At 58.8% G+C, this 12,661-nt stretch overlaps 2 protein-coding genes across 6 annotated transcripts; both read right to left on the bottom strand.

Annotated features, from left to right (window-relative positions):
* Positions 1-504: 504 nt before the first annotated feature.
* TNFSF13 (TNF superfamily member 13) lies at positions 505-3,511 on the bottom strand. 3 transcript variants are annotated; one of them, XM_041772682.1, is made up of 7 exons: positions 3,435-3,511; positions 2,282-2,511; positions 1,857-1,935; positions 1,668-1,715; positions 1,405-1,523; positions 1,047-1,185; positions 505-821 (listed from the first exon to the last, which is right to left on the bottom strand). In XM_041772682.1, the coding sequence occupies exons 2-7, from the start codon at positions 2,486-2,488 to the stop codon at positions 712-714; spliced, it is 702 nt and encodes a 233-aa protein (XP_041628616.1). In that variant the 5' UTR covers positions 2,489-2,511; positions 3,435-3,511; the 3' UTR covers positions 505-711. The 3 variants fall into 3 exon arrangements, with proteins under 3 accessions (XP_041628616.1, XP_041628617.1, XP_041628615.1); XM_041772683.1 differs by having other exon boundaries at positions 3,374-3,439; XM_041772681.1 differs by lacking the exon at positions 3,435-3,511 and having other exon boundaries at positions 2,282-3,359.
* Positions 3,512-3,690: 179 nt separating this feature from the next.
* Positions 3,691-12,306, bottom strand: LOC121500710 (tumor necrosis factor ligand superfamily member 12). 3 transcript variants are annotated; one of them, XM_041772676.1, is made up of 7 exons: positions 11,650-12,288; positions 11,445-11,492; positions 10,790-10,865; positions 9,898-9,951; positions 9,777-9,812; positions 4,595-4,719; positions 3,691-4,412 (listed from the first exon to the last, which is right to left on the bottom strand). In XM_041772676.1, the coding sequence occupies exons 1-7, from the start codon at positions 11,806-11,808 to the stop codon at positions 4,161-4,163; spliced, it is 750 nt and encodes a 249-aa protein (XP_041628610.1). In that variant the 5' UTR covers positions 11,809-12,288; the 3' UTR covers positions 3,691-4,160. The 3 variants fall into 3 exon arrangements, with proteins under 3 accessions (XP_041628610.1, XP_041628611.1, XP_041628612.1); XM_041772678.1 differs by lacking the exons at positions 3,691-4,412; positions 4,595-4,719 and adding an exon at positions 5,421-6,840 and having other exon boundaries at positions 11,650-12,306; XM_041772677.1 differs by lacking the exons at positions 9,777-9,812; positions 9,898-9,951 and having other exon boundaries at positions 11,650-12,289.
* Between the last annotated feature and the right edge of the window lie 355 nt (positions 12,307-12,661).

The raw sequence follows: 12,661 nt of genomic DNA, 5'->3' as shown, positions 1-12,661 counted from the left end.
AGAGGAGTGAAGGCAGGCCAACCCTAGGGCGCACGCTTGACCCAAGCTCGCCGGCCGCCCAGCCCAGCCCACAGGGGCCCCCACGCCGGCGGGGCGGACAGCACGAAAGGCAAAACTTGGCACCACCCGAGGGAGGAGTGTGGCTGCACGGGGAGCGTCGTCGTCAGGCGCCCAACAAGCACCCCATCCCCCGGAGATCGTGATGGAAACCGGGGCGCCCCACAGCCGGGGAGGGGTGTGGGGGGTGAGGCTGCTTGTGCGGCGAGGAGGCAGCGGGTACCTGGGGACAGGTGTGGCCTGGGGGGCCCCGAGTCCTTCCGAGTGGAGGGAGGCTGCGTGGACGTATGCCAGCAGGCAGGCGGACTCTCTCAGGCTGCCGCTAGGTGGTGGTGCTGTTCTGGAAGCCTTCCAGTGGGACCCAAAGTGGGTCTAGACATGGCCTGGCATTGCCCGCCGCCACCCCTACCTCCCCCAAGAATGTGGGGCTGGATGGGGGACAAAAGCAAGATGTTACACCTCTTTAATATCCGTGAAAGCGAAGTCTAGAAGGTGAGGGCGCGATGAGGCAAAGGGAGGAAGGGAGATGGATGAGCCGTCCAACCCAGGGTTGAGGTCAAACCCAGAAGAGGCCTCTGCTCCTGTTAGCTCCTGGCTGTGTCCAGTATTACCCACCCTCGTCTTCCGAGCTCAAAACCACCATCCGTATCATAATCACAGTTTCACAAACCCCAGGAAGGTTCCATGCGGAGAGAGGCTAAGTTTCGCCCTTCCCCGGGGGATTGTGACACTCAGAATATCGCCCTGGTGCAGGTGGAAGACACCTGAGAAACGGGAGAAGATACACACTAGGTGAAGCACAGTCCTGCGGTGGACCCTCTGGTGCCTCCCCTCCCTTCTCCAGCTCAGCCTTCCTCCTGCTTCCTGGCCAGCATCCCCCAGATCCACCTCTGCACCCAGGCTTCCAGGCCCCACTCCCCCTGGCCTGGTGGCCTGGTCATTAACCCCCCTGGTGTCAGAGCCGCCCTCTGTGCCCACAGGCCTCTCACCCGCACTGTAGCAGCTATTGTAGGCCCAGTCGGGGTTGGAGGGCATGCTTCGGATACATCGGAAGAGAGTCTCCTGCCTTCCCTGGCCCTCCCGAGACACCACCTGACCCATGGTGAAAGTCACATCATGAAACAGGACCTGGCAGGGAATGGAGGAGAAGCTGAAGGAAGTGAGAAAAGAAAGTATGGCTCAGTACTGGGAGGCTCGGGAGCCTGGACAGGGGAGCCAAGGAATGAAGGAGGGTCTTCCAAGTGCTGTGAACAGAGGGTTTGGGAACCCTCAGGACCAGGGCATCCAAGTCCTGGGAGAACAGACCTCCTGGCCCCCAGGCGAGGCTTAGGGTATGTGTGGGATTACCTGGCTGTACAGCAGATAAATTCCAGAGTCCCAGACTCGAACAACATATCCTTGGGCCTCCAGACCTCTCCCACGCTTAAGAGCCGGTTGCCACATCACCTCTGTCACATCAGAGTCCTCTGGAGGTGAGGAGTGTGACAGTCAGGAGTTGTGCACGTTCTCAGAGACTTTCCACCACCAGGATTCTCTCAAGCTCAGGTGCCAGCTCCAAAGTTCCGCGACCTGGCCCCTCCCCCAAAGCCATTATTTAAAACAGTGCTCACCCTTGGAGGTGATATTGATGGGGACAAGGTGCAGAACTGAGTGCTTCTCTGAGGAGAGAAGGAGGAGATCTAAGCAGCCCCATCCCCCTGTGATCAGCCCTCCACCCTCATCCTGGCTCAGGGCAACAATCTCGAGGTCCCCATGCTGCTTGATCACCTCCCACCCCTGCTGCACCCCGGAGGCCTCACTCTTCTGTTTATGGATGAGTGCAGCTCTCTTTCTCCGGGATCTCTCCCCATTCTCCCAGGCTTCCAGGGCATCAGGGCTCTGCTCATGGGAAGGGGGTCAGGGTTAGGCTAAGAAGCAAGGGCCCCCGACAGCTCTTCCTCCCGGCCGCCCCTCCACGCCCACCCCTGCCCCGGCCCCAGGAGCGCCTCACATCACTCCTGCACTTTTCCCCAGCAACCTGAGTCTTGGCGCTGGCTGTCCTCCAGGATCTGGTAGACATGAGAAGCATTAATCTTTAACAATTTCCTTTCCTGGAATGGCTGCTCCCTTGACTTCCAAACCTGGGACCCTCTCTTGCACCTACTCAAAACTTTACAGACCAGGAGGCTAGACCCAAGAGGCCCCGACCCAGCCCTGCCACCCATCCTCAGCTCCCCTCACTCACCTGCTCCTGGAGGCTCAGCCATGGATACCCTTCCTCCTTCTCAGAGGGCCCTCCAGTCCTCTGCAGCCGAGCCACCTCTCTCCTTAGATTTTGCAGCTCTGTTTGTTGGGTCAGCAGGGCCATGGCACAAGCCACGGCCCCCAGAGCTGCCCCCCAACTCAACCAGAGGGCGACTGAGAGTGCCGGCTCTCGGACTGGGCCCCCCATGTCTCCTGGGGGCCCTTTGGGGGCTAGCAAGGAAGGAGATGAGGCTGGCATGAGCTGGGGACCCTGCCGAAGGCTGTGGCCTCAGGAGTGGGGTGGCGAGGAGGTGGTGGGAAGGGTGGGGGTACAGAAGGGAAGAGGAGCGTTACGCAAGGGAGGAATAAAAAGGAACTTGAGAATGAAAAAAGGGAGGAGGAGAGCCAGCAAGGGGCACTGTTGGTGCTCCTGGCACCCCGCCGTGGGGCCAGTGTTGTGTTGAGACGCCCCCTCCTCCAGCGTCAGGAGAACTCGGTGTCAGTCTCTCTAGGAAGGACAGGACTGCCAGTGACACCCAGGAGGAGCGGCCGGAGCATAGGAATCCTGGGACGGCCCCAGAAGTGGGGGAGGGAAGGTTGGCTGGCTACAGGGCATGGTGCCAAGAGCTGGGATGGAGGGACAAGCTGGGCAGCCTTGGGGGTCACGGGTGAGGGCGGGAGACCCTCTGGCTCAGACACCCCAGAGATCCTCCGATAAAGTCGGTCAGGAATGACTGAAGGTGGAAAAGGAGAGGAGGGGGGCAGATGGGAAGGAGAACCAGGGTCGCGGAAGCAAGAGACGGGCTGAGTTCTGGGGTTAAGGCCAGGCCGGGTGTGTTGGAATAAGGCCTGTACTACTCCCTGTGCTGAACTTGGCAAGCAGGACTTCCTGTTTCCCGAGAAAAGCTCTTACATAAGGCTCTGGTCAGAGAGAGAAAGAGAAAGCCCCAAGCACCCTACCACTGTAGGATTCCTGCCCTGGCCCCTGGGGCGCAGGTTCCCACATTCCTGGGCCCCAGCGTCCTGCCGACTGACCCTGGGCTCCCCTTGGGGCCTGCTCCCACCCCACAGGCCGCCAGGCTTATGCCAGCACCTGCTGAATGTCCCGAGGCTGCCAAGAGGAAGGGCTCCTGCTCCTCCCAGCCCGGGATTACCTGCAGGAGGAAGCCGGCCTCCTAGGTAAATGAGGTAGCTGCTGCTGGACCTTGGGCAGATTGATTTTTTTTCCTGGCAGCTTGCCTTTCCAGTCTCTGCTCATGCCTCAGGGGTCAGAGGCATGTGGGTCTCCACTCCTGGGCCTGTACCTTGCCCTGGCATCCTGCACTCCACTCCTAAGTACCCAGGCCCTCTTCCCATGGAGCCCCCAGCTCCCCTGAGCGATGTTCCCCACACCCCAGTAAAGAGAGAGACTGTGGTTTATTCTCTTTAATATCCACTTATTGACATCTTGTCACAATAATAATAAAAATAATATCTGTTTTAAAAATCCACAGGGAAGGAGCTCATCCTGTTCTCAGCCCTCGCGTATGGGAACTCCCGGCCTCCGTGTCCCAATTGCCCTGGCATCTAGCCCTGATTAGTGCCTGAAGTGGGGGGAGGTTAGGGACCCATTCTCACCCAGAATAGACACAGTGTCCTTTGGCTGGTGGGGGGGGGGGGGGGGCGGGAGTTGGCCAAGAGTTAGGAAGTCAGGAGATAAATGGGGGCTTCAAAAGACCAGGGGTTCAGGGGCCAGTGAGGTGGAGAATGGGGGTGTCAGAGGGCAAGAGGATTATGTATGTGGCACGGAAACAGGTGAACAAGTCCAAGTAGCCTGCAGAGGGCAGGCAGGTCAGGGCAGGGGGTGGGGGGAGCTGCAGTGGGGGCGCCCCCAGGGCGCCTCAGTTAACCTGGAAGAGTCCGAAGTAGGTAAGGAAGGGGGCGGCCTTGAGATGGGCCCAGGGGAGGGTGCGGATCCGCAGGGAGGACCCGGGCCGGAGGGGCAACAGCCCAGACACTTGGCAGAGGCGGAGCTGGGGGCCCAGGCTGCTGGCAGCTGTGGCGGAGAACTCTTCCAGGCAGCGCAGGACCAGGGCGTCATCCACCAGCAAGTCCAGCTTCAGGTAGACAGCCTTCCCCTCATCAAAGTGCACCTGGGGACCGGCAGGAGGCCGCAGAGTCCGGGGTCCTCGGTGACCCCAGGATCCCATCGGGCCCCGACCCTAGGCTCCCCACCCCAACCTGCCCCCTGAACCAAACCCTCCCCGTCTCCCTCAACCTGGGCGCCCCCCCCCCTCCCGCTTCCTGCCCTACCATGGAGCCAGGTGGGGCTTACCTGGCAGTACAGGTAGTAGAGCCCAGCCCGCGTGACTATAAATTCCCCGCTCTGGCGGTCATAGCGCAGTGGGTTGGAGCTGTTGATTTTGGCCTCTTCCCAGCCACTCACCGTCCCGTCCACACCTGAATGAATGCAGGGGTTCAGAGATTGGGGACAGTCCCTTTGCAGGGCCTTCTCATGATCCCCAGGGGCCTCTGCAAATTCATAGGCCTGGGGAGGGCCCTCTTACCCCAGGAGATGAAGAGACGGCCCTGCGGCCCAGGGAGGAGCCACAACCCCTGCAGCATCAGAGGAAGTCATGGAAAGAAATGCCACACTTGTGTGACCAGAGCAGTAAGGAGCAAGTTGTCCCCAGCCACCTCTGGGGGGGAAGAGCCAGGTGGAAGGAGAAGCACGGGGGCTTCGATATTTTGTGTCTTTACTATGTGCCTCTCTCACTCTGAGAATGCCCACATACTGTACCTGAGTCATACAGTACCTAATTAAACTAGGGCAGCCCGGGTGGCTCAGTGGTTTAGCGCCGCCTTCAGCTCAGGACCTGATCCTGGAGACCTGAGATGGTGTCCCGCATCAGGCTCCCCACAGGGAGCCTGCTTCTCCCTCTGCCCCTCTCTCTCTGTGTCTCTCATGAATAAATAAATAAAATCTATAAATAATAAATAAATAAATAAATAAATAAATAAATAAATAAATAAAACTAATCACAAGGGGGATGCCTGGGTGGCTCAGTGGGATAGGCATCTTGACTTCAGCTCAGGTAATGATCTCAGGGTTCTGGGATCAAGCCCCACATAGGGCTCCCTGGTCGGTGGGGAGCCTGCTTCTCCCTCTACCTCTGCCTGATGCCCCCCACCCACTCATGCTCTCTCTGTCAATTAAATAAAATCATTGAAAAAAAATTAAAAATGAAAGTAATCAAATGGTACCCAAATGTCCATCAAACAATGGCTGGATAAGGAAAAGTCTGGTGTAGCCAAGCAATGGGGTATTATTCAGCCACCGAAAAGAACTGCTACCATGTGGATGAACCGAAAACATTATGCTAAGTGAAAGAAGCCAGTCCCAAAGGACCACGTATTATGAGGTTTCTATGAAATTTCCGGGTAGATACATAGAGACAGTAAGTAGATTGGTGGGTGCTTAGAGCTCTGAGTGGCGGTGGGTGGGAGACATAGGGGTGCTGGCTACAGGGTACAGGGCTTCTTTCCATGGTGATGCCTGCATAACTGTGTGAACAGACTAAGAGTAAATAACCCACCGAATTGGCACACTTGAAGCGGGTGAATTGTATGGTATGTGAAGCATAGCTCAATAAAACTGTACTGCAAAACAAATTTAAAAAGGCTAGAGCTAAGGTCATTGCCAAGATGAATAATAAAATGACAGAGCAGGGGAGCCTGGGGGGGCTCAGTCAGTGAAGCATCTGCTCAGGCATGATCCCAGGGTCCTGGATCGAGTCCTGCATTGAGCTCCCTGCTCAGCAGGGAGCCTGCTTCTCCTTCCACCTCTGCCTGCTGCTCTCCCTGCTTGTGTTCTTTCTCTGTGTCAAATAAATAAAATCTTTATATATATATATATTTTTTAAAACCAACAGCAGGATGTCAGGTGGCTTCCTGGGTCCTCCCCAGGGCCACCCTGGTCTCTCTCTCCAATCTACCACGACACAGGCCAACTGCCAGGGCTCCTGCCATCCTCTTGTTCCCTCTGTGCAAGGACTCAGCTGACAGGCCTGCCCTGGCCCCCCCAGTTCCAAACAGCCAACCCCAGCCCTGCCTCTCGTCTCTTCCCCAGGCCACCCTGGTTCCTGCATAGCCATCAATGAGCAGGGAAATCATCCAGTTTATTTACATATGTGTGAGTGAGAGGTCTGGCAATGGTCTTACTACCGAGTCGTGGCACTGAGAGCTGGGCCTGCAATGAGTGGGCACCAGCAAACACTGGTGGGAGGACAGAAGGAGGCAGCCAACAGGGCCCACAACTTGGGCAGGGTCTAGATCCGGCTTGGTCTAGATCCACCGGACACTCTCCTGGGCTTCACTGGGCAGCTGCCTTCCCCAACCCTCCCTCCTCCGCACCAATCTGATGCCCCAGTTCCCAGTTCCTGCCAGTGCTGCCACCTAAATCGCTCTGTCCCATCTCTCCGCCCCCAAGCCAGGCCCCTGCCACCACCACTGGGATTCTTCTCAGCTTCCTTCCTCATGCGACTCCCTGGGTTGGCCACCTTGCAGGCTCCAGCTTCTTCCCTGCAGGACCAGAGAGTGAGGTCTCTAAATCACAGATGTGAGCCTGCCTCTACTTGCTCTGACCCCAGAACGACTCCCAGACCCCATCTGTGGCTCCGCTAGCACTTCCCTTCCACCAGGCTGAGCTGCTCCTGGTCCCAGGCTGAGCCTCATCATACTCTTGCAGAACTCGGGACATTGGCACCAGTGCTTCCTTCTCCCTGGAAAGGCCCTGAAGGGAAGGGGTCTTCCCTTGTCCATCGGACGTTCACACATCAGGGCCCATGCCTTCTTGGGGAAGGACTTCCTGACTCCACTGTCTTCCTTCTATGCTCCTGTTTCCCTCTGGCACTTTTGTGATGGTTCTTGTCAAGGCAAACCACAGTTCACAAATGAATATGCTCCTATCCTCTTCTAGATGGGAATTTGAGAATAGGCCTGGGGGTGCTTCCCCAAGAGCACCGAGCCGGGCCCTTCCAAAGAGCAGTTCTCAATGCTTGTGTGTCTAGTTGGTGGAGGAATGATGTCTGGGTAACTACTGAACTAAATGGCCCCTGGAGGGGTGGGGGAGGACACTGGCCTGGGGCATGAAGGGCAGCGGAGAGGAGGAGCGAGGGCATCCCCCACTATGGATCCAGCTCGAGGAAAGGCTGGTTGTGGCCAAAGGGCACAGTGTGGCTGGGACCGCAGTGTCCCTCAGTGTCACCGCCACAAACCTGAAATGGCCATTCTTTATGCCTGGCAACTGCTCTTCCCCATGGAGCTCGAGCATTGATGCAAGATTTTGTACCGTTTCTTCTCTCTCCTCGAACCTCCTGCCCATCTTCCTCACTCTCCAGAAGACCTAGAACTCACCAGGCCAGGGCTCCCTCTCCTCCCCCGACCAGAGCTAAAAACTGACCTGTGCTCACATTCTCCACTAACCCTCTTGTGATGGTGGCATGATGTGTCCCTCCCTTCATCCTGAAACCTCCCTGCCCCTCTCCCTGGGCGCTGCCCTACGGGTTCCCCTCCCCCCTGCACGAGGTATGTCCACACTCTAGGTAGCTTCAAATCCTGGTTCCATGGGGCACCTGGGGGGCTCAGAGGTTGAGCATCTACCTTCCGCTCAGGGTGTAACCCCGGGGTCCTGGGGTCGAGTCCCATATCAGGCTCCCTGCAGAGAGCCTGCTTCTCCCTCTGCCTCTGTCTCTGCCTCTCTCCATGTCTCTCATGAATAAACAAATAAAATCTTTAAAAAAAAAATCCTGGCTCCCCACTGAGTACCATCACTGCCTCAGATGGGTTCAGTAACCTGCATCTGTAAAATCGGGCTGATCAAAAGATCTTCGTTTTAGGACTGTTGGGAGTTCTAGATGAACGGAACATTCAGTAAACGTTAGCCAGGAGTCCTGCAGCACCGCTTAGCACCAGGACTAAATTTGTCCTCCATCCATATCTCCCTCCAGCTACTGGCCCGTTGCTTGGCTCATCACGGAGAAACTTCTGGAAAGGGCTGGCACTGTCTCTGATGGCTATTTCCCATTTTCTCTTAACCCAGTCCATGCTGGCTTCTATCCTAACTGCACCACTGAAACTGCCCTGGCTGAGGTCACCAGTTGACTTTTAAGGTCACCAAACCCCCCCAACCCCCCCACCCCTCCCTGCCCGTGGTCAAATCATGTGACCTCTCTGCTGCATTCAGCACAGATGGCCCCACCCTCCTTGGTGAGAAGGCATCTTCTCTCAGATCACAGGACACTCTCCTTCCCAGTTTCTTCCCTTCTGTCTGGCTGCATCTCTGCTGGATTCTCCTCTTCCACTCCACTTAGGGATGTCTGGGGGCCCCATGGCTTCACTCTTGGGGTCCTTCTTCCCCCGGGTGTCTCATCCAACCCTATGGCTCTAAACACCATCTGCATGGCCACGGCTTCTGACCAGATGCACACTGACCCAGCCTCAGCCGACTACGTCTAGCCATCTCTCCGTGGAACTCACTCATTCATTATCACTTCTCCACTTGTTCAGTGAGAGAGCTAAAATTTCATGACTCATTTACATACCTCCCAACCTATTTATTCCCCGGTTAACCCCATCTTGATAAACGGGATCCTTATTCCCAAGGATGCCCACGTTAAAAATCTAGAAGTCACTTTCGATTCCTTCTCTTCCCTTACCCTGCACATGCAACTCAAGAGCAACCTGTATCCTCCAGCCACACACCCTATCCATCTACTTCGCTCCATCTCAACTGCCAAACTCCCTAGACCAAGCCACCATCATGTCTTGCCTCCTGGCCTGTCCCATGGAAGGACATTCCAGGTGAGGGAACAGAGTGTGCAAAATCCAGAAGAAGGACATTGGTGGGGCGGGGTGTCAGGCCAAGTGTGGAGATTGCATAAAAGTGTGCGACCAGATCATGGGGAGGCTGCAGCCAGGCAGGGAAGCAATGGAATAATGACAGTGAGTTTGGAGGGCCTCAGCTTGGCAACACAGGTGGGATGGAGTAAAGGGGTGGGGAGAAGCTGGGATGGGGAAGGGGTAGAGACTGGATGTGAGGTTCTGATGTCAGTGGTGCTGAGATGGGAGGTGGGGTGGGGTGGAAAAGGAGGACAGTAGAAACATTTTGAGAAAAAACTATCAGAGCGTGAAGACTCAGAATACACGGGGGTGGGCGGAGAAGAGGGAAGAATCAAATGTGTTTCTTGCACAAGAGTGAGGGCTGGTGGCTGGGTGGGGGGAGTCTGCCTGGCTTCTCACACCTGGATCACAGGCAAACACCAGGTTTGGGAGCTGAGAAAACAGAGCCCCCAGGATGTCCTTGACATGGCTTCTGGTGTTCCCAGGCTGAAGGTGGGTGGAGGTGGGGGGGGTGGGGGGATGGGCAGTGGGAAGTGAGAGGTTTTGAGGAGCCCCTTTTCCAGGGGCCAGTGCTGTGGGGGTCAGGGGAGAGCTCAGAGGTGGGAATGGGGTCTCACCGGCCTGTCCTCCGTCCTGTCCCGGTTGTGGATGAACTGTAAGGCATAGGAAAGGGTTGGTGAGACCTGCCCTGCACCTCTGCCCCCTGTCCTCCCTGGGCATAGCTCACCCATCGCTCACCTTCATAGTGCGCTGCAATGGCTCTGCGAGCCCGCGTTTTCCGGCCTTTGGATGCTGAGATTCAAAGAAAGAGACAGGGGCCAAATAGTGCTCCCTACATCTGAGAGGCCACCCCCCAGCACCCCCGTACCCTCAGAACCCCAGCATTCTGACTCTTGTCCAGACTCCAGGCCTCAGAGCCTCACGCCATACCTCCCTCCATAAGCAGAATGACTACATCATTTATCACCCAAACTGGGTTGTTTCTGAGAGCAAAAGAGTGCTATCAATACACACAGAAATAACAGTTGTAAGCTGGGATAGTCGCCTGCAAATCTGGACATATGGTCACATGGTCATCCCATTCACAAGTTTCTTTGCTTACTGGGGCCCCGGTCTCTGTTTCGCCTACCTTCTCCCCATCAGTTTGGGGTTTTTTTAAGATTTTATTTATTTATTCATGAGAGACATGCAAGGAGAGGCAAAGACACAGGCAGAGAGAGAACCAGGCTCCCTGTGGGGAGCCTGGTGCGGAACTCGATCCAGGACCCTGGGATCATAACCCCAGGCAGCCCCCTTGTCTCCATCAGGACCCCAGGGATACTCCTAACCCTGGGCCATCCCCTCTTTCATACGTGGCGTAGGGTCTCAAATGAGAAGCAGGTCCATGTGATGGAAGGGGCTTCAAGGAGAGGCCCAGAACTCTAGGCTTGCATCTCAACTCATTAGATGCATGATTCTGAACTCTAGCCCCCACCCTGTCTATTCGCCAGTTTCTCTAACCCCACTTTGAATGAGGATAATGGTTTTGGCGCTGCCCACTCCGTGGGGATGAACCAAAGCAATAATGGGTGCAGAACCCATCACTGACCGGCCACTATTATTCCTGAAGGTATGATGAAGGGATGCTCACCGTTCCTGCGAGTCCGGACCAGCCGCTTCAGGAAGGGCCCAGGATCCTGGCTCTCCTCTGTCTGGGAATTCAGTTCCTAGGGGAATCAGGGGCTGGGCTAAACCAGGGTTTTGTGGGGACTACCACAGCCTTAAACTGAGACCGACAGGGGGCCGGTCGGGAGAGGCACCAGCCAGCAGCGAGCACAGATGTCTTAGGGAGCCAAGGGGAGGCAAGGTCCTGGGGTCAGGCCCCAGCCCTCACCCTGCTCCCCAGACCTGCCGCACCTTGCCGGCCTCCCCACGGCCCCCCAGCCCCCCAGCACACAGAACAAGCACAGACCCTGCGGAGCAATCGGCACACTGCACACGCGCCCACACCCAGTCGGCGTGCACACTGGGTACACACCCTGCACACATCACCAGCATCCCTCCTCCGCGGCAGGCTCCCCCCATTTCATGCCCCCACAGCACCCACAGCCAATAAACACTCCGGACTCAGGTGACACCAGCCCCTTCCACACGGCCGTCACCATCCCTCCCTCCCTCCCTCCCTCTCGCATACCCAGGCACGGCGGTGCACACCCCCGCACACACGCGGCTGGCACCGTCGGGGGCGCCCCGCAGCCTCGGCTCGCACCCGCTCCCCGCGCCCGGGGGCCCCCACGGCCACTCACCGGCGGGTCCGGGTCCTCGTCCGCCACCAGCTCCCCCTGGGAAGGCTCCTGTGGGAAGGAGGCAGCGTCACCCCGTCCTTCTCCACCTGACATCTCACCCGCCACCCCACTTCCTGGCCCCGAGCCCTCGGCCCACCCGGCCCGGGCCGCCGCTCCCGCCCGGGCTCGCGGCCGGCCCCCGGGAGGGTGCACCGCGGGGCCTCACCTGGGCGGGCGCCGATGCCCGGCTCCCCAGGCTGACCGCGGCCAGCAGGAGGCCGAGGCAGGCCAGCGCCAGGCCCAGGCCCAGCGCGAGCGGGGCCAGCAGGGCGGTGCCCGGCTCCCCCCGGCGCCCCCTCCGCCTCTGGCTCCGACGGGCGGCCATGGGGGCGGGGGGCTGTGCCTGCCTCGCCGCCCCCCCCACCGCCCGGGACCCGCGGGGGGCGGGGGGAGCCGGCGGGCGGGGCGGGCGGCCGGGAGGGAGGGGCGACGGGCGCCCGGGCGGGGAGGGCGCAGGAAGCCGGACGCTGCGGGGCGGCGGGGCGGCCGAGTGCGCGCCCCGCGCCGACCCCTGGAGGAGGCCCTCGGAGCCCGGGTGCGCGGAGGGGGGGACCCGGGCGTGGTTGTGGTGCCGGTGGAGGGGGGCGGCCGGGCAGCGGGGACCCCACCCAGGCTCGGGTGCCGAGGGGGCGGGGGGCGGAGAGGTGGCTGGACCCCCGGCGCCCCCGATCGGGCCGGTGGCGCCTTGGGCCCAACCGGCGACGTGGGGCTCGGGACCGAGGTGCTCTGGCCGCCGGCTTAGGGCCGAAGCCGGTTCGGAGTTTCTCGGCTGCACCAAAGACAATACTTCCGTGCCCGGGACTGGGAAGGAGCCTGAGGACATCACTCACTCGGGTCATGTGCTCACTTCTGTCGGCGGATCAGTGGGGAGTTGATTAAAACTCCGGCTCCCGCGCTGGAGGGGCCGGCTTCCGGGCCGCCCCCGCCCCCGCCCCCGCCCCCGCCCCCGCCCCCGCGCCGGGTTAGCCCGTGCCCCAGACACCTCTCTCTCTGGAAGCACGTGGGCCGCTTCAGCTCGTCGCGGGGCTTCAGTGAGCTCGAGGGGAGCGACGAGAGCCCGGTGCACGAGTTGCGCAAAAGCCGGACCCCTTTTGCCTTGAAAACACTTTTGCAAACAGGAAATCCCTCGAGGATGCATTTAACCTGCAACGTGCCTTTCTGTGCATCTGCAGTGAAAA

Source organism: Vulpes lagopus, chromosome 10 (assembly GCF_018345385.1).
Source record: "Vulpes lagopus strain Blue_001 chromosome 10, ASM1834538v1, whole genome shotgun sequence".
In the NCBI taxonomy this organism is placed as follows: domain Eukaryota; kingdom Metazoa; phylum Chordata; class Mammalia; order Carnivora; family Canidae; genus Vulpes; species Vulpes lagopus.
This window is presented reverse-complemented; position numbering and strand designations above follow the sequence as displayed.

Bases quoted from the DNA above. Each gene is read 5' to 3' on its own strand.
- TNFSF13 (XM_041772681.1), bottom strand. From the start codon at position 2,539: ATGCCAGCCTCATCTCCTTCCTTGCTAGCCCCCAAAGGGCCCCCAGGA. The intron at 1,936-2,281 runs GTGAGTGAGGGG...TCCCATGAGCAG, and splicing joins GGCTGAGCCTCCAGGAGCAG to AGCCCTGATGCCCTGGAAGC. The intron at 1,524-1,667 runs GTGAGCACTGTT...CCTCACCTCCAG, and splicing joins CATCAATATCACCTCCAAGG to AGGACTCTGATGTGACAGAG.
- LOC121500710 (XM_041772678.1), bottom strand. From the start codon at position 12,306: ATGTCCTCAGGCTCCTTCCCAGTCCCGGGCACGGAAGTATTGTCTTTG. The intron at 11,493-11,649 runs GTGAGGCCCCGC...TCCTTCCCACAG, and splicing joins GGGCATCGGCGCCCGCCCAG to GAGCCTTCCCAGGGGGAGCT. The intron at 9,952-10,789 runs GTGAGCATCCCT...TTTGAATCTCAG, and splicing joins GGTCCGGACTCGCAGGAACG to CATCCAAAGGCCGGAAAACG.